The sequence below is a fragment of the Xyrauchen texanus genome, chromosome 25, assembly GCF_025860055.1.
Source record: "Xyrauchen texanus isolate HMW12.3.18 chromosome 25, RBS_HiC_50CHRs, whole genome shotgun sequence".
Lineage (NCBI taxonomy): Eukaryota > Metazoa > Chordata > Actinopteri > Cypriniformes > Catostomidae > Xyrauchen > Xyrauchen texanus.
In genome coordinates, this window is record NC_068300.1 from 39,456,652 (window position 1) to 39,478,305 (window position 21,654).

General features: G+C 36.6%; 1 protein-coding gene across 1 annotated transcript; it reads right to left on the minus strand.

Moving 5' to 3' along the window:
• Positions 1-5,263: 5,263 nt before the first annotated feature.
• On the minus strand, positions 5,264-21,556 carry nudt3a (nudix (nucleoside diphosphate linked moiety X)-type motif 3a). The gene is made up of 5 exons (XM_052091335.1): positions 21,284-21,556; positions 17,172-17,282; positions 12,638-12,682; positions 12,363-12,447; positions 5,264-8,450 (listed from the first exon to the last, which is right to left on the minus strand). Exons 1-5 carry the CDS (start codon positions 21,380-21,382, stop codon positions 8,293-8,295), a joined length of 498 nt encoding a protein of 165 aa, XP_051947295.1. The 5' UTR covers positions 21,383-21,556; the 3' UTR covers positions 5,264-8,292.
• Positions 21,557-21,654: the final 98 nt, after the last annotated feature.

Below are 21,654 nucleotides of genomic sequence, written 5' to 3' on the forward strand. Positions count from 1 at the left end.
CTACTAGAGGCGGTAAGCTTAAGCGTACTGTAACATTATAAGGATGGGCAAGGAGGAGGCAGGAACTGGCTGAACAGTCAACATAAAATTTTAATGCAAAACTCAACATAAAGCAAACATAAACCATAACACAAACAGACGTCCTTTTGCGGACTGCAGCGACTACTCCGGCCCATGGCGGACATAACCGCTCCTCCCATTCTTGCCAGATGGCCACAGTTCCTCAGGCTCTTGGCAGCCGGCAGCGACCCCTTTCCCAGGCAGATGGCCGTGGCGGCTCCCCTGGCGGATGGCAGTGGCGAGGACTCCGTGACAGCACATCCCTCCTCCCTACCATGTTTCGGCACCACTGTAACTGTATAAGGAAGGCCAAGGAGGAGGTGGGAACTGGCTGAACAGTCAATATAATGTTTTTTGGGGGGATTTTCACCTCTTTTTCTCCCAATTTGGAATGCCCAATTCACAATGTGCTCCAAGTCCTCATGGTGGCGTAGTGATTTGTCTCAATCCAGGTGGCGGAGAATGAATCTCAGCTGCCTCCGCATCTAAGACCATCAACCCACGCATCTTATCGCGTGGCTTGTTGGGCACGTTACTGCGGCGATATAGCATGTGTGGAGGCTTCACGCAATCCACCACAGCATCCATGCACAACTCACCACACGCCTCACCAAGAGTGAACCATGTTATAGCAATCACGAGGAGGTTACACCATGTGACTCTAACCTGCCTAGCAACCGGGCCTATTTGGTTGCTTAGGAGACCTGACTGGAGTCACTCAGCACGCCCTGGGATTCGAACTAGCGTAAATATCATCTACTGTAGCCTACCATACCTTAATTTGGTAATTGAATGATTTCTTATACATTTCCACATAACTTATATCTATTATTTTGTGCATGTGATATGTGTTTGTTTTTAAAATTTGGTTATTTTTTGTACCTGTGCTAATAAACTGCAGTTGATACAGTCAGTCAGTTCTTGAACTTCATGTGTTGAAAGCAGGAAAATTGTGATGGCTAGATGACTGGGTCAGAGCGTTTCCAAAACGGCAGGTCTTGTGGGGTGTTCGCAGTATGCAGTGGTTAGTACCTACCAAAAGTGGACCAAGGAAGGACAACCGGTGAACTGCCAACAGGGTCATGGGCGCCCAAGGCTCATTGATGCATGTGGGCAGCGAAGGCTAGCCCGCCTGGTCCAATCCCACAGAAGAGCTAATGTAGCACACATTGTTTGCTGCGTATGGGGCTGCGTAGCTGCAGACTGGTGCCCATGCTGACCCCAGTCCACACCAGAAAAGATTTTCAGGAATGGCTTGCGGAACATGAAAATTTGTTGTTGACTTGGCCTCCAAATTCCCCAGATGTCAATCCGATTGAGCATCTATGGGATGTGCTGGACCAGCAAGTACGATCCATGGATGCCCTAACTCGCATCTTACAGAACTTATAGGATCTGCTGCTTGAGTCTTGGTGCCAGATTCCACAGGACACCTTCAGAGGTCTTGTGGAGTCCATGCTTTGAAGGATCAGAGCTGTTTTGGTGGCACGTGGGGGACCTACACGATTAAGGCAGGTGGTTTTAATGTTGTGGCTGACCGGTATATTATATATAAATTATATATAAATTATCAGTGGATAGGACTCTTCAACGGGAGGCATATCAAAAGATGTGTTGATGGTGGATTCAAATGGCCTGTGAAGCCATTCAATCTCCTCCTTCTTGGTAAGTGTGACATCTATCAGTTCCTCATGCTCCTGTGTCTCCTCAGTCTCTACACTGGCTTCTACCTAAACCTCATCTGCTACCTCAAGTTCTTCGGCTGAGCAAGGAACCTATCCAATGTCTCTGTCCTTCTCTAAACCAATGAAAAATAAGTGCACTTTAATAACTTTTAAACTATTCTCAATTTTAATATTTAACATTAGATATCTACTGCATTGTTCAGTGTATAGCATAAAGATATCAGACAATATATTCTGCTAACTTCTAAACTTGCCATCTATCTCACTCCTTGTCTCAACATCTGCCATCTGTCATTATCGGATAGTTCACCATTTACCAGAAGTTCAAGGAAGTCTACCACTGTATACTCTAAAAGTACATTAATAATAATATTATACATTTTAAATTGATGACAATAAACATGCTGTCAAATCAGATTTTATCTATGAAATGTGTCCACAAATGTCCCAACCTTGGCATACTGATACTAAATAATGAGGTTCCTTCTGACGTCTCTTAAGACCTGATGTCCATTGGGATGGACATTCATCTTTAAAAACATTCTGTGCTCTAAAACTTTGAATTATCTTCAAACTTACTTTAGACATTATTACTTGATAGTATTAAGATTATAACCTGTGCAAATTGATGAAGCTATCGTGGACATAAAATTGTATTTAAAAGGTGAAAAGGGTGCTTACTCCTTTACTTGTCTAGTCAGTGAGCCATGGCTGTGTTGTGTGATTCCTGAAGCTCTCTCAGATTAAGCTAGTGGTGATAACTTCATTGTGATTGGTTGATTAGGGACCAATCAGTGACCTGGCATTGTTCAAATTATTAAAGCATACATTTTTATTGATGAAATTTGACTGATCCTGCATTAAAAAAAACAAAAGAAAACCAAAACTACATCCAGTTTCATACAAACATAGCAAACAGCATTTTATAAACTCTATATTTGCATTTCTCACAGGCAAAGTAAATTCAAACACTGAATTTAAAGCAAATCTGCAACAATTAATATAAACAGAAACATGCTTAAATGTATAAACACTGAAGAGATATATTTTTTTTTACTATGGTAATAAACATTAATTTCCAAAAGATGTTGATAGTGCTAACATGTGCTGAACATTTCTATAATCTAACACAAGTAAGGGTATTCTCTGCTGGTACAAAAAGACATCTCATACTTTCTAAGCTTTAATGATAGTTCAAATTAAATGAAAAGCACTTCACTTTTATTAAACTTCCTACCTGGATTTTGAGTAAAATATACGAAATGATATAGATTACAGTACATGAAGTTTTAATGAACCTCAATCGTGAATGCAATAACTTTCCACTACACATAATATTGCATGAACGTAACAGTGATGTCAGGTACCACAATTATTGTAGTTTATCATTTTAGATTTATTTTAATCTTTTAGTAAGCAACCGTACACTACATTATATTACTGGATAGCGATCTAAAGTGCGGGTAATGCTCAAGTCTTGACGAGTGACAAATCTAAAATACCACAACAGGAAACATAATTCAAGATATACTTACTTATTTTATTCTTTGCAGCACAGAAAGTCTAGTCTGTAATCCTTCAACAGTGCAGATGTCTTCTCCTTTTAGTTGCTTGATAGGGAAATTTGAATCAGCGCAAATCCACAGTAATGGCCCATCCGTCTCAGCTCAGATTAAGCAGAACGTCATCATGCATCGGTGTTTCGTGCACATGCACATTGCATTAAAAGTTGGTGCGTAGTTGTTTGAGCATGTTATTTAAAGTTTTCAAATTCTGTTCAAGTTGAGGTTGTTGTTACTCATCTTATTGTGTCATGAGACAATGCAAGCTCACAGAACATGATTTCACAAAACAGATAGTCCATCTGACTAAAGCCCAAAATCATTTATTACAGAGTAGGTTTTCAAGGTCACTGCCCCAAGGTGGAGCTCCCATAGCATCAGCTACTGACGCAGCGTCTCGTTGCCTCCTTTCAAGGAACCAAGGTTACACTCGTAACTGAGATATTTCATCAGTATATAAACTAATGAGAGTGTGGAAAATTACGCTTTACTTTTTAAAACTTCACAGTGCTAAAAGGGGCTGAAGTTGTAGAAACACTCAAATATGCAAGTGTATTCCTAAAAGTTGTCAAAATACATTATTAGCAGACATACACATTTACAATTTACAGACTTACTCTTCTGGGAAAATCTATCTAAGTCTATCTAAAATGTTCTAGAATGAAAATATCCATCCCCAATACCACCTACAACAATAGCAAGTGACAAACCATGTTTCACAGCATTGATGTAAACTAAAAGTTATTGTCTATAAAAAAATACATAAATAAAAACGTGACAAACATTTTGTGTGTCATTTAATAAATAATCACTTAGAGCACCTTTAATATGTCCCACCATTCTATTTTTTAAAAGTAAATATGTCAACACAGGAAAGAAAACTGCTGTCATCAAGCCATTTGGGGTCAGTTATTCAAATTCAGCTAGAAGAGAACACAGACTTCTCCGCCACCTTTATGGTGTTCAACTACCAGTCAGCTGAGATACATGAACTTTCTCTTGAACAAGAGGGTCACAGTCAGGGAACTATGCAATCTTGGTTAGCGCTCTTCAATCCCGTAGCTAGCTGCTCTTGAGAATGGTTATTTCTGGCTGGTTTGGGTTAATCATTCTGTCATTTCCTTCAGGCGAGCTTGCTGTTCCAAGAGGGGAGAGAAGCTTTGTTTTAATGTAAAGGTTGATTTTTCCCATTCAAAATTGCCTTGTTACATGTGCTTTGGTGACACGTCTGGCTGAGTTGAGAATGCCAATTTTTTAATTCCTGGATCTGAAATGAATTTGAATTGAGGTTGCAAACATGATGTTATCAATTATAATTGGGGGTTATTATACAACATGTTTTCATATACACACCATATGGGGCTATTTCCAGGAACATTGCACTGAATCTTAGATCAAGTTAATAATGCTGACAAAACAACCAAAGATTTACTTGATTACTGTAGTCTTTTTTAGAAACACAAGAAAAGCATCTCAATGCAGATGTATTTTTAAAGTTGAATCATCAAGCACAGCAGGGGGTTGGATTAATGCATTAAAATTGGCCAACACAAAATATTTACATGGTTCAGTCCCTTTTACACTCTTCCCAGCATGCACTGTGGTATGAATAATATGGTTGCATTGTTGGACCATTCGCATGGTTTTATTTACATCGTTGTTGTTGATTTTATTGCAGTCAGTAACTTGTTGTCTTATGACTGTCTTATGAGGTCTGTATATGTGATTAAAGATGCTTCATGTATGTTTATTTCTCAAATGTGTCCGTGTAATGAGTAAAAATGTGTTGTCATTGGTTCAAGACAGCAACATTTCTTATAGCAATGTACATGAGATGCTCATAATATTGAAGTACACTATGCAAATAAAGGAAATGAAATAGGATGCTCTTAAGTTAGACAATTTAATCAGAATTAATAAATGATCTTAAAGTTACTTAATCTAAATAGGAAATGATTACAATGATTTTAAATCATGTCAGCTTAATTTCAATCATTTCAATAGATTTTTCACATTTCCAGGGTTTTAAATGCAGAAACTATTACAGGGTAAACTTCTATAGCATGTTATATATTTACACTAAATAATAATACATTAAAAAAGTTTACGTTGCTAAATATATATGACTAAATACAACACATCATCACAGTCTGTGCAAAGGAGCCAATTCTGAAATTCTTAATTTTGCCCACCCTGCTCATTATAGGAAGCCTCCAAAGCTAGTTACCTTGTTGAACTGCTTAAGCCTTCTATATTCTATTTTGCCTTGTTACAAATTGTTAATATACACTCACTGAACACTGTATTAGGAACATTGTGGTCTTAAGTGCCTGACGTGGTCTTCTGCTCTTGTAGCCCATCCGCCTCAAGGTTTGACATGTTATTCTTCTCATCACAATTGTACAGAGTGTTTATCTGAGTTATTGTAGACTTTGTCAGTTCAAACCAGTCTGACCATTCTCTGATCTCTCTCATCAACAAGGCGTTTCCATCCACAGAACTGCCGCTCACTGGATGTTTTTTTGTGTTTGGCACCATTCTGAGTAAATTCTAGAGACTGTTGTGTGTGAAAATCCCAGGAGATCAGCAGTTACAGAAATACTCAAACCAGCCCATCTGGCACCAACAATGATGCCACGGTCGAGAACACGGAGAACACATTTTTCCCCATTCTGATGGTTGATGTGAACATTCACTAAAGCTCCTGACCCGTATCAGAATGATTTTATACATTACACTGCTGCCACACGATTGGCTGATTAGATAATCGCATGAATAAGTAGATGAACAGGTGTACCTAATAAAGTGATCAGTGAGTGTATAACTACTGCTCTGATGGAAAATTAGCAATTGATTTGAACTGAATTGAGAACAATGGCACCTGTTAAATGATGTGCAACAGCATTTTTGTTTGTTGATATGTTTTATTAAATTGTGGACACAACCGTTATACAATCTTGAATCTAATTTTCCTTTGTGTGAATCCCCATATTTTGAATATTGTAAAACAAAATTCTTTCTGCAACAAAATCAATTATCTTCCAATAATGCTACATTTACAATTTGTAAACTCTAAATTAATTTAGTATATTTAACTGCCACAAAAATGATACTGAGTGTTTTGATCATTGTTTGAACATATTACACTAATAATGATTGTAATGATAAACCATATGATCTAATAATGAATCAACTGAATATTTGTTCATTTTAATATTGTTGTGCCACAAGCTTTAAGGTAATTACTGAGAAACATATTGGTTTATATACATACACATGAGACTGGGTTTATTTAGCTTACTAAACCACTAGAAAACAAAATAAATTTTTTTATATTATTAAACCAAGCCAACAAATATACTTGGAGCGGATTTTAGAAATTATCCACATCAAATGATCAATTGAGCTATCTGATTTAAAACATTTGTAAATACTGATAAGATTAAGATTCTGATTTAAAACCTCAAAATTACAGCATTTTTGTCTGAAGTGTATGTTTGTGAAAATCATGTGTACATCATATGCAACATTTTTCATAAATGAACTGAGATCTACAAAAGTGCCAAAGAAAATCAAAATGACACCATTATTATTAACAGTCACTGATAACAAGTGAGAAGAGGTCAGAGAATATCCAGTGTCTGAAGAGAAACTACAATCACATTGTAAACATTTTAAATGAAATACAGCCTCTTATGTGAGAGGCCATTTATTAGGCAGCTAACCTTGGCATCATGTCTTTTGACTTTTCACATTACTTCCAAACATACACAGAAACACACACACAAAACCTATGCTTGTAATCTATGAGTGGACAGATGATCAACTGACATGATCAAAACGGAAATAACTTGTGTATATTGTTCTGTGCATACTGACGTAAAACCTTGCAGGGTAAAAAAAAAATGATATTATGGAGGTAAGTATTTGAATCCCAATTTTGTTCATTTGCATTCTACTTGTTAATTGTCTAGAATTCAAATATGTTAGTCATAACTCCATACACTCAAACATCGACAGCAGCTGAGAAGATCATGTGTACAACTAAACCAATGACGGTCATCAAAATATCCTTTCAAAACATTTCTCCATTACGTCTTAAAAACCATAAACCTGGTACCGCAAGAAAACAAGTACACTCGGTACACTGGACTGACCAGCATGCTATTAAGCCACTTTACCTTTTTCACCATTTGGTATTAAAGGCCCAGAAACTCCACTACACCAAATACATTACTATAATTCACTACCCATCAATTTCCATGATAAATTAAGACCTGGATGATTAATGACAATTGAGTTCTTGAAAACTAATCAGATAGTAGCTGCATTTTGAGAAAGATTTTAAGACTGGCTTAACAGATTTGAACAGTTTTTGGTAAAAGGTGAAGACCTTTGTGTTGTTGGAAGGTTTCAAAAATAATGATCATCGATATGCAATAACACCACGCACAGCACTAAACAAAGATTAATATTAATCGAATGGCCCCATCCATTGCTGTTGCCAAGCAAACATTGACATTAGCTTTAGTTTAAATCACGTAAATCTAAGACTCCCCTGTATTTTAAGATCATTAATAAGACGTGCTCATGCAAAAATTCAACCAACTCGGGCATATAAACCGCAAAACACTGCAGAATGAAAGGGCCAAACATTACCACAATATCATTCCAAACACTTCCGACAGTTTTCTCTTTAAACACCTCCTATTATTTCAAGACACAATAGTAATAACATGCAATGATTCGTGAAAAATGAAAACATTTAAGAAACAGTCTTCTGATCTTTTATATCTCAAACATCAAGTGTATATTTTCCATCTGAACACTAAAAAGGTTAGTAAGGCTGTTTTCTTTCATCCTAACATGCTGCCATTTAAGTGCTGAAATAAAAAATTGTGCCGATAGTGGTTGCAGGAGTTCGGTCAGTAAGAAAAGGTAGAAAAACGTTGAGAAATGTTTCGATGTTTCTGTGTTTGTTGTAGTTATCTGATACTGGACAGAGAGTTTTGATTGATGTTATAAGTGCCGTTACTGCTCATACAGTCCTGCTGAAGAGCTTCAAAGTAAGACGCTTGCACAGGTTTATGACACTGCAGCACACGCCGAGCATCTTCTGTCTTAAACCATTCCCTCTTCCTACCTGTGGGTGAAAGACATCAGAAAATCAGGAAATAAAATGTCACGACTGCTTTGCAGTAATGCTCCATTCACATTGTGTCGGAATTACCGTAATTGGGATTACAGTTGGCATTACGCAAAAAATAAACATTTCAAACATTTGTATGCTACATTCATTGATGTCACATGACTTCATCACAATGCATGTTTTATTCAATGAGTGGCATTAAGCTATCATTTTGGTTATCAATAAATAGTTAGTTTCTTAATCAAATTTTGTGTTATATTTAAATGCTTATTAATATGATGTTATGGGTGTTTCTTTCACTTTGGGCACTTTTTTAATTTTTTTATTGATTCAAACAGTTAACAAAGAAAAAGCAAAACATATAGTCACAGAATCAACATTTAACCCCCAATATTGGAAAAGCTGTTACAGGGCAGTACACTGTCAGAGCCAAAGCTTCGGATTTAGACCAATTTACTCTGTATCCTGAGAACTTAGAAAAGCAATGAATAATTCTGTGGAGGCAAGGCATCCCAGGAAATTAGCAGTTACAGAAATACTCAAACCAGCCCATCTGGCATCAACAACCATCCATGCGATTATCTAATCAGCTGATCGTTTAGCAGCAGTGCATAAAATCATTCTGATACGGGTCAGGAGCTTCAGTTAATGTTCACATCAACCATCAGAATCAAAAATGTGATCTCAGTGTTTGACCGTGGCATGTTTGTTGGTGCCAGATGGGCTGGTTTGAGTATTTCTGTAACTGCTGATCTCCTGGGATTTTCACACACAACAGTCTCTAGCATTTACGCAGAATAGTGCCAAAAACAAAAAAACATCCAGTGAGTGGCAGCCATAACGGATGGCTTTTCGCCAGTTATGTGCGGATTTAAAGATAAATAAGCATATAATCAGAAAAATGTAACAAGTGAATGCATGAACATGCTGTATAAGGTAAATAAGGCTAAAATTACTCAGAATTCTGCTCTAAACGTCATAAGCACATTTTTGCGCTTATTATCTTTAAGTAAAACACAGCCGTAAGAACTGATCTATGTCCTTGTGAAATCAGAGACATTTGACAAATGGTCAAAAGAGACGACAAGGTGAGGCGGCGATGTCTCGCTTGTACATTTGTGAACGGATCACCCAAAATGCATCTTAATACCAGTGTAAACATTGCCTCAGGCAGGAAAGAATGGTCATGAAGTTGATACACTACAGTCCTGAAGTGTTTGCACAAGCACAATGAATAAATAAATAAATATTGGTTATCGATACCTGTCACAATGACCTGTAAATTATCAGATGTCAGCCCAGAAATTCCATATCGGTGCATCCCTATTTATAATGGATTTTCATAGTTTAATATTAAAAGTATTGGACAAGGCTAAAACAATAAAATCAGTACATCATATTAAAGGAATCTGAAATAGGGATGTGCAAAACTACCAACTGTACCAACAACTAGTCGGTGTTAAGGATAATAATGTAAAATTAGGCTTTGCTATGTTCACGTTACCCTGATCAGATGCCTTTTAGAGGGATATACAGACGCAGCACTTCAACCCCTGTGAGATAAAAGTGCTGAAGTTTGAGAAACACCCATATTTATGTAACAAGAAAAATTTTTTAAATAAATCACAGCTGTAATTACTCCCAATTTCATTCATCCCACTGGAATGGAAGGTGAAGTCAAGCATATTGCATTGTTTGATGAAGTATTCTGTCCAGTGTTCAGTTGTGAACAGGCAAATGTGAGCTGTTAACATTCTTTGATTTAGGAATTATTAAATACTTGTTTGCTAGAAATATAATTATTTGCCAACTACTATTTTCAACTGATGAGGCCATTTTGTTTGTTTTTACATGATGTCATAACGGTAAAATGTGAGGAGTCTGAGCTTTCATAACATTTACAAGCTAATCTCTTTCAACGAATGGTTTATACTAGAGGTCCACCGATATTGGTTTTTTCAGGCCGATGCCGATCTTTTGAAATCCGGGTCAGCCGATGGCCGATTAATGCTGCCGATTTATTTTGGCCGATATGTGCTTGTTTTTAACCTCTTATTTGAACCTTTTATTTGAAAGATAAAATGTAACACAAATAATTACTTAAGATAGACAATTTCTCAACAAATACATTTATTGAAGACTTGACCAATCTGCACTTGTACACTTAAAATGAAAAATGTATAATGTAAAAACATATTGTATAAATAATGTTTGTTTTATAATGTAAAACAAAGCAGGTGTTACGAACTGCTCCGAGACACGAAGGTTGAGATCCAAATGCAGCTTTAATTAAGGGGCAATCCAGACACGTAATCCAATATTCAGAGCATCCAAGAGAAGCACAGGCATAACTAGGGATGGGTATCGTTAAGGTTTTAATGGTATTACTATCTTACCGATACTGCTTATCGATCCGGTACTTTAACGGTATTCTTAACGTTCTTTTGTTATATATATATATATATATATATATATATATATATATATATATATATATATATATATATATATATATATATATATATATAAATAATTTTATTTCAGGAAGGTCTAACATTACTGTTCAGGTGTGGTCTAAAAAGAAATCTAATAAAGTAATCAATTGTAAAATAACACTGCATAGTTTATCATAGATAGATTAATGCTTATTAATGCAGAAGTTATTCATCCCAAAGTAGCCTGTACTTTGCTCGTCTCTTTGCGGTGTGTTTCGGAGCGCGCGCCGCCTTGGGAATGGTAGCCTATCTCTTGCGCTCTTTTTATTATTAAACGCGTCCCGCAATTTAGCAACAGTAGCATTTTACAACAATCACCGATCGTGCTGATTCTGACGTTAAGTTTGAGTTTTAGGGAGAAATGTCAGTGCACCGCTGTGAAGGGAAGGATGTTGTGCTAGACAGAATGCGGCTTATGTATAAATATTCTTTTTATAATCTTTGGAAGGCGAAATCTAAAATAAAATCAGACTAATAATCACAGATCTAAACCAGGCTATGTTTGAATGTTTAGTTCTGTCACTCATTAAGCAGGGCTCGTGTTTTGCTCGCTGTAGCACCGCGTGAGATATCAATATCTCTCTCTCTCTCTCTCTCTGACTGCGAATAGCTAATTGCATCACAGACAAATGGTTTCATATTATTATACATAGAAATGGCTGGCGATATAAAATAACTTTCTCTTTATAGCAATAATAAATGTATTTTCTTAATTTCTCCAGTACCGACAGCAGAACCGATAACGTCCGAGCTTACCAAAGCCAGTCCTTCAATAGCCTATACTGCGTTGGTATATTTTTATTACTTATTTATCTGCATTGAGTGACAACCCTCTCAAATATAAGACACACAAACAGAACAAATAAAACTCTCAGATTCACTGTCTGTAATTGCAAAATTCTTGCTTCCTTATTGTGACATGATAGCAACCCTTCTGCTGTGATAATGCAACTTCAACTACACTATCAATATCCAAAGTAGCCGAACGTCATGTCAACTATCGCGTTTGTCACGTTTTTTTCTTGAAGTTGGAAGTAACATATCAAAACTTTTTAATTAAATCTAAAGAAGTTATACAAATTTAACCCTTACTGTTTTCTCCAAGGAACTTAGCTCCTTCCTTAGGCACTGGATGAGGTCTGCTCACTCTGCTGGAAAATGACTCTAGGGGCAGCGTGCGTCGAACACGTGTTCCACAACAACACTAGGCTGCCCACAGATGCGCCTGCCTAATAATCGGCTTGATATGCGTGGATATTGGCCGATGCCGATTATGTAAAAAATGCAAAAAATCGGCCGATTAATCGGCCGGCCGATCGACCTCTAGTTTATACTACAGTATTTAGAAACTCATAATCCTGTGAAGGCTGCAAAAGTGTAACAAAAGCAATGTTTTCTATCATACTCTTACCGATATTTACTGAATCTTCCCAGTCTTCCAGCACTTCAGTTACGATGAGAACATAGACATATGTTCTGTGCTTTCGATCTCTGTTCTGAATAAATAAATGAATAAATAAATAAAACTACTTAATCTAACATTTTATCAACACAGCTGCTAGTTTAAACGCATCACAGGAAATGTTCAATCATGTGCTAATTATCGCAAAATAATATTCACATCGTATTCAGTGACAATTCATTTTTTACCCCCCTTTGCAGACATTACAATCCAGAAATACTCACCTCAAAAATGCCTACCAGTCTTCCTAACGTGCCTTTAACTCCTGCCTGTGGAAATTAAATAGAAATAATTAATCACCATCAGGAATTTTCTTATGTCATCTTGTTTGTCAAATATTGAGAAATGATTAATGTTATTAAATTACATTGCGTCAAAGTTTGGACACAATTTACAAAAAAAAATAAAACATGACCTTAAAAACCTTTCCATCTAAAGGCTTACACTTTAATAACTGAAATTCTTTTGAGGACAGATATACAGTGGCAAGAAAATGTATGTGAACATTAGCATAACATTAGCTGGTTTTCTGCATGAATTGGTCATAAAATGTGATCACAACTTCATTAAAGACACAAGTATAGACAAACACAATGTGCTTAAGCTAACAACACACAAACAATTATAATCTTTCATGTCTTTATTGAACACATCCCATTGAACATTCACAGTGCTGTAAAAAGTAAGTGAACCCTAAGATTTAATAACTAGTTGATCCTCCTTTGGCAGCAATAACCTCAACCAAGTGTGTCCAGTAGCTGCGGATTAGACCTGAACAACGTTCAGAAGGAATTTTGCACCATTAATCCTTACAGAACTGCTTCAGTTCAGCCATATTCTTAGGATGTCTGGTGTGAATGCTCTCTTGAGGTCATTCCACAGCATCTCTATTGGGTTAAGGTCTGGGCCCTGACTGGGCAACTCCAAAAGGTGAATTTTTTTTTATAATTTTTTTTAAGCTATTCTGTAGTAGATTTACTTTGACGTTTAGGGTCATTATCCTGCTGCATCACCCAACTTCTACTGAGCTTCAGTGGGCGTACAGCCACCCTGATATTATCCTGTAGGACATCTTGATAAACTCGATGATGGCAAGCAGTCCAGGCTACCAAGCAGCCCCAAATCATTCCTCCACTGTACTTCACCGTTGGGATGATGTTTTCATGTTGGTATGCCATACATGTTCTTCCCAACAATTCAACCTTAGTTTCATCAGTCCTCAAAAGCATTTTCCCAGTAGCGTTGTGGAGTGTCAAAGTGGCCTTTGGCAAACCTCAGGCATGCAGCAATGTTTTTGTTGGAAATCAATGGCTTTCTTTGTGGCGTCCTACTATGGATTCCATGCCTGCTTAATGTTTTCTGTATATTAGCTCATGAACAGAGATGTTAACCAGTTTCAATGATTCCTTCAAGTCTTTAGCCGTCACTCTAGGGTTCTTTTTTCTTTTACCTCATTGAGCATTCTGCGGTGTGCATTCTTGGCTAGATGGCCACTTCTAGGGAGAGTAGCCACAGTACTAAATCATCTCCATTTATAGACAATTTATCTAACTGTGGAGAGATGGATATTGAAGCTCTTCGGGATAACTTTGTAATCTTTTCCAGCTTTCCAGCAAGAAATCTTGATCTTAGGTCTTCGAAATCTCTTTTTTGCGAGGCATGGTCCACGTCAGCAGATGCTTCTTGTGAACGGCAAACTCAAAATGCTTGACTTCCTTTTATAAGTCGAAGTAGCTCTAACCCACACCTTCAATCTTGTTTCATAAATTGGATGCCAGGTTCGCCAACTCGTGACTCAAGTTAGCTATTGTAGACATCATTAGTTTAGGTGTTCACATACTTTTTCCCAACATACACTGAATGTTTGAATGAATTATTCAATATGTACAAGAATAATACAATAATTTGTGTTATTAGTTAAAAAAGATTGTGTTTGTTTGTTATTGTAATTTAGATGATCAAATCAATCCAGATTTTAAGACAAAGTTATACATAAATGGAGGAAATTCCAAAGGTGTCACACACTTTTTCTAGCCACTGTAAATGGTGCCTGCATATACATTTTTTTTACAAAACTAGAATTTCAACAAAACATTTCTGTAACTCTTTCCATTTCTTACCATTAGTAAATGCATTGTCTCAATAACTAACAAGCCTTTTTTATATTCTACATTTCTTATTTTTAATACATTTTTACAGCATATATTAATCTTGAATCAAATTAATTTCTGAAAATACAACCAAGATTAATAAGAGCTGTAAACATTTTGTTTATTGTTAGTAAGTGTTAACGAATGTAAGTAACTAATGTTAACAAATACAACCTTATTTCAAAGTTTTAACGAAAAGGTTTTTTAAAGGGTGACTTTTGCCAGATGGTGAGGAAAAAACAGCCAACATGTATCCAGCATACTTGACATAACAAAATAATGAATGCTTCGCATCAAGGTTTATTTTGCAAAACTGTCTGACTGCTCATTGTCCCCTTTAATGCATGACTACTTGCCAAATATATAAATAAATGGACACAAAACATTGATTTGAGTTGAAATTATTTTATCAGTTTACTTGTAGCAATCACAGGGTAATAGAAGTAGAAAAGTGACTTAAGATGATTGTTATTCAGAAATATCAGATCGCTAAGTGCCGTGATTGAAGAATCATAATCGAGTATTCCAGAGAGCTGTGGAATAATATTTAAAAAGATTCTCAGGACTCATCTCAAAGTTGCTTGAGAGAATGATCAGATTGCAAAGCTGTAATCCACACAAAAAATGGCAACTATGAAGCTGTTGAGAAGGTGTTTTCAAACAGTTGTAGTGTCTAGGGTTGCAACGGTATGAGATTTTCACAGTACGATAACAGTCTCATAAAATAATATGGTTTCAAAGTATTACACAATTATTATTATCAGTTACAATAACACTTTAAAGAGTGAAAATAGAAGGTTTTTGAACAAACGCTTTATTAAAATTGAAACTTGAAACCATTTCTTTTTTATTGAAGTATGTGGAAAAAAAAGACTCCCTTTTGAAAATAAAATAAGAAAGCTAACAGAATTATAATTATAAACCAAATTATAAACATGATAAAAAATATCATGTAACTATAACATGTTATATAACTAAAGCATGTTAGTTTACATGTTAGCATAGCATGTTAAATGAACTAATAAATGAAAAATAATAAATCATCTGTGTGAGCTTTTAAAGTAATATCCTATAATGAGAGGTCCTGCAAAGAAGAATGGGAGAAATTGCCCAAAAATAGGTGTGCCAAGCTTGTAGCATCATACACAGAAAGACTTGAGGCTGTAATTGGTGCCAAAGATGCTTCAACAAAGTATTGAGCAAAGGCTGTGAATACTTGAGTACATGTGATTTGTTTAATTTTTTATTTTTAATAAATTTGCAAAGATTTAAAAAAAAACTTCTTTCACGTTGTCATTATGGGGTATTGTTTGTAGAATTTTGAGGAAAATGAATTTAATAAATTTTTTAATAAGGCTGTAACATAACAAAATGTGGAAAAAGTGAAGCGCTGTGAATACTTTCCGGATGCACTGTATCCGGGTTGCATTTCCTTTTATGTTGCATAGTTTTGTTCATGGTTTTAAAGTACAAGGACATGCATCAAGTGACGTTATTTTTGTTGTTGATGTCAACAACAAAAATAATTGAAGAGCATATTTACTTTTATGAGCCCATTATTATCCCGTTTGTTTCCTAATTTCAAACCTAAATCAAACAGAACGTACAAATTACACTGGAGGAAAGGCTCCTCATTACCATGGTTAGGTCAGTGTAGCTAGTCTTAAATAATACTAATAATAGTATTTATGAAAAATAAATACTAGCTGAAACACATCTTGAAACTTTAACTACAACTGCCACTGTGGATATAAAATGAGGTCTAATAGAGTCTACACCTTTTAGATTATTTCATATGAAACTATAACATTTTGTCAAAATATACTTAACAGTTACTTTTACTCATGTAAAATCATGAAACAATTTTGTAAAGGTGATGATGTATAATGAAAATTTTTTTTTGCTCTTTTCCTCTTCAGTGTTGTTTGGCACTGTGCTTTGGGCTGCCTACCATTAGAGAGGTTCGACTTGACTTCCTCCGTAACGCGTTAAACTAGAAAAGTTTCACTAGAATTAAAATCGGTCACATCAGTTTTGAGGTCTGTGCTCCGCAATATCGAGGGAAGCCCGGTGGTTGCACACACGTCCCAGAGAGAAGAGTAGATCATGATTGCGAGCTGGTTCCAATACACTCGTGCAAAAGTGAGAAAGCTGATTGCGAGATTATCATTAAATCTCCCTCGGCAGTCCTAAATAGGCTATCACTTGGGCGGCCGAAATATCTTCAATGGGAGAACCATGGCATTGTTCTTTCCCTGCTGACCGACCCACGAGTTGAGAAACACTGCTTTAACTCACTCACTCACACACACAAAAACTCACTTATGTCAGACCCCCTCGCCCTTCTCTCTGATATTTTCTCCGCTGTATGTGTGTCGCAATTTGACGAGTCTGACAGGCAGATGAGGAGGAAAGGAGATGCGCATGCACAGGTGAGATTCTTCATCCGGTTGCACTTTTTTCTCAATACCGTAGATAAGCAAATGTACATAGTATGATAACTGTCAATTTTCAAACCGTGGTATCCTGTGAAACCGGTATACCGCTGCAACACTAGTAGTGTACATGCTCTATAGATATGCAGAAATGTGTTTTTAAAAATGCCTACCTCTTCACACACTTCCCTGACAGCAGCGACACTGGGCTCTTCCTCTGGCTCCATCCCACCTCCAGGAACAATCCATCTATCAGGATGACTGCTGCTGCTCACCAACAACACCTAACACACAGACAAAACACATGCATCAGGGTTTTGGTGGGCATTGGAGGGCAAAGTGCTCTCACTGCCCCACTCTTCCCATACTGTAACTTATCTCCAGTGTGCATGAGGCTACAATTAAACCGTTCTACATATCCTCTGAGCTTGTCTTGCATCTGTTTTGAAAAGGATGAGAAGGGAGATAGGGCAGTTCCCTTGGGTGACCAAAGGCAGGTGGAAATAAACTGGTATGGAGAAGGTGTGCCAGGGCAGAAACCCTCCAATCTCCAAATTTTGGGTGAAGTACCCCTTTAATACCAGGCGTAAATGGGATTTAAATTCCAACATCCCTAAATTTTTCCTTCACTATTCCAGATGAAACTGGAGTTTGGCATGTACTGTTCATTGAATCTGCTAGTTTAGGACATGTGAGGAGTTTGTTTCTCAAACTAGAGACTCTGATGTACTCGTCTTTTTGTTGTTGTGCACCTGGGCAGCCCATTTCTCTCTCTGTACTTGTCAGATCCAGTTTGCTTTCTTCTTTCAAGTCAGTTGTTGACATCAACCACAAAATAATATAATTCGATACATGCTTGAAAACCATGAACAAAACTACACAAGATGAAAGAAAAAGCGACCCAGGCTAAATTAAATAAAGGTTACTTTTTACTGTATTGGGTCGCCACTTGATGTCTAAAATAAAATCTGGTTTGTGAAGCATAGCCTGTTGAGAACCACTGCTCTATTGCGTTGTGTAAATAAAATCTAAATGAAGATATGACCTTATGTGAATATTAAACTGCAAAGGACTGTGATTTATTCAGTCTGCACCTGCTGCAGTTCACAACTCCGTTCTGAGTACACATGAGTTGTTTCTGTGCTCACTCCACAAACTTCATCACGTACACAGAACAACAGATTTGTTGTGCTCAAAAACATGCACTGACCATGTTATATTCACAGTAAGGCTGCAACTAATGATTATTTTGATAATCGTTTTAATCTAACAATTATTCGACGATTATTGCAACATTTAATCATTAGCTCTTAACGATTATTCAGCTTGTGCCCGACTTAAAATGTTGCATTAAACGTGCTTACTAACAATAAAGAGAATAAAATCATCTTTTAAAAATACCTCTAAATGACATTCACTGAATTAACGTGAAAACACATTTTCAGTAAAAAATACACTGCAAAATTCTATTGTTATCTAGTGTTTTTGTCTTGTTTTTCATTTAAAATTGTCTTCAAATCCTTAAAACAAGATACATTTACTTGAGAAGCAACATATAAGATATTTAGACGTGCTTTAAGACAATGTATCTTAAATAGAAATGTATTTTGTAAATGTGTATTTTTTCACTTTGTTATACTTCTGTGAGTTCAGTAAAGACAAAAATACTTACATTCAAGATCTATTCTTTAAAAGCAAATCTAAATATCTTATTTGCTGCTTCTCAGGTGAAAGCATCTTTTTTAAAGGATTTTTAGATATTTAAAAATATTGGTATTTATAATATTATATTCAACATTCTCAGATAACAATTTTTTCTAATGCAGTATTTTTTCTACAAAAGCTCAATGGAGTTAAGATCCATAACACTCTTTTCCAATTATCTGTTGTCCAATTTCTGTGTTTCTTTGTCCACTCTAAACTTTTCTTTTTGTTTTTGTTTCAAAAAGGGCTTTTTCTTTGCAATTCTTCCCATAAGGCCTGTACCCGAGTCTTCTCTTTACTGTTTGGAATGAAACTGGTGTTTAGCGGGTAGAATTCAATGAAGCTGTCAGCTGAGGACATGTGAGGCGTCTATTTCTCAAACTAGAGACTCTGATGTACTTATCCTCTTGTTTAGTTGTACATCTGGCCTTCCTAATATTGACCTTAAGACATGCCAGTTTATCATATACTGTGGCAACTCAAAGAGACAATGTTAAGCTTAATTTAATGAACCAAATAGTTTCAATTGTGTTTGATATAATGGCAAGTGATTTTCTTGTACCAAATGAGCAATTTAGCATGATTACTCATGATAGTGTGTGTTGGAGTGACGGCTGCTATTTTTTTTTTTTACATCAGTAATGTCCTGACTATAATTTGTGATCAGTTGAAATCCACTTTGGTGAATTAAAGTACATATTTCCTTCCAAAACCGCAAAAAATGTTAATTATTCCAATATTTTGGCTGCCAGTGTAATATATATATATATATACATATATATACACACTCACCTAAAGGATTATTAGGAACACCATACTAATACTGTGTTTGACCCCCTTTCACCTTCAGAACTGCCTTAATTCTACGTGGCATTGATTCAACAAGGTGCTGAAAGCATTCTTTAGAAATGTTGGCCCATATTGATAGGATAGCATCTTGCAGTTGATGGAGATTTGTGGGATGCACATCCAGGGCACGAAGCTCCGTTCCACCACATCCCAAAGATGCTCTATTGGGTTGAGATCTGGTGACTGTGGGGGCCATTTTAGTACAGTGAACTCATTGTCATGTTCAAGAAACCAATTTGAAATGATTCGAGTTTTGTGACATGGTGCATTATCCTGCTGGAAGTAGCCATCAGAGGATTGGTACATGGTGGCCATAAAGGGATGGACATGGTCAGAAACAATGCTCAGGTAGGCCGTGGCATTTAAACGATGCCCAATTGGCACTAAGGGGCCTAAAGTGTGCCAAGAAAACATCCCCACACCATTACACCACCACCACCAGCCTGCACAGTGGTAACAAGGCATGACGGATCCATGTTCTCATTCTGTTTACGCCAAATTCTGACTCTACCATCTGAATGTCTCAACAGAAATCAAGACTCATCAGACCAGGCAACATTTTTCCAGTCTTCAACTGTCCAATTTTGGTGAGCTCTTGCAAATTGTAGCCTCTTTTTCCTATTTGTAGTGGAGATGAGTGGTACCCGGTGGGGTCTTCTGCTGTTGTAGCCCATCCGCCTCAAGGTTGTGTGTGTTGTGGCTTCACAAATGCTTTGCTGCATACCTCGGTTGTAATGAGTGGTTATTTCAGGCAAAGTTGCTCTTCTATCAGCTTGAATCAGTCGGCCCATTCTCCTCTGACCTCTAGCATCAACAAGGCATTTTCACCCACAGGACTGCCGCATACTGGATGTTTTTCCCTTTTCACACCATTCTTTGTAAACCCTAGAAATAGTTGTGCGTGAAAATCCCAGTAACTGAGCAGATTGTGAAATACTCAGACCGGCCCATCTGGCACCAACAACCATGCCACGCTCAAAATTGCTTAAATCACCTTTCTTTCCCATTCTGACATTCAGTTTGGAGTTCAGGAGATTGTCTTGACCAGGACCACACCCCTAAATGCATTGAAGCAACTGCCATGTGATTGGTTGATTAGATAATTGCATTAATGAGAAATTGAACAGGTGTTCCTAATAATCCTTTAGGTGAGTGTATATATATATATATATATATATATATATATATATATATATATATATATATATATATATATATATATATATATATATATTAAAAAAATGTACATTGACAAATATGTTCAAAAACTTTGTTGTAAATAAATTATGTATGCTCTCATGTAAATGTTTAAGATGCAAGGGAAGTATTTTAATTGACACCACATGACATTTTAAAATAATTAAATCTAGTTTTTGTAGAACACGGCTATAAATGTTGTATGCATACGGAATAACTACCTTTTAATGTTTCAATGTATTTACATCCTCCGGGTACTTCCAAGAATAACATGGTACAAACATGGTACATGTGATGTAGCATGATAGTATCATATTACTTTAGATTATTTTAGCGACTGTTTGAAACGTAAACAACAGCTACCATGGTACATTTGACTAAAAGGTGAGTCTTTACCCACTCCAAAACAAAAAGCATTTGAGCCGATTCGACACCCTTCTACCTCAAATACACGCTGGACTTAAACATAACTTTCCTCATATATTTACAATAACTGTATTTAAAGCAAATAATAGATTAATGAAAGCTGCCTGACCTCCTCCTCGCGCTCGCTCCTGAAGCACAAGCAGGCCGCGCGCTTTTTATAGCCATCTCTGTCATACGTGCGAGTCTGGTTAGACTTCAGCTTGATCATCGCTCTGGACAGATGAAAGATCTCAACTACTGTCAACTCTGCTGCCTCTCACTCCAATCCCGCACCCACAAACCCTTCTACAAGCCTTTTGCTATCATAAATACACCCTCCGGCGCTTCATTTTGATAGTCTAGTGAGCCTGTCTCGAACAGACGCCATTACTCTGAGCTTTGCGCAAATTGCGTAGCGTTTTACACTGCCCACAGCGAGTTTCCTTCTGTGAATATGACGTTTCGCAGCAGAGGCGGAACCGGTTTAATGCGCCATATTTT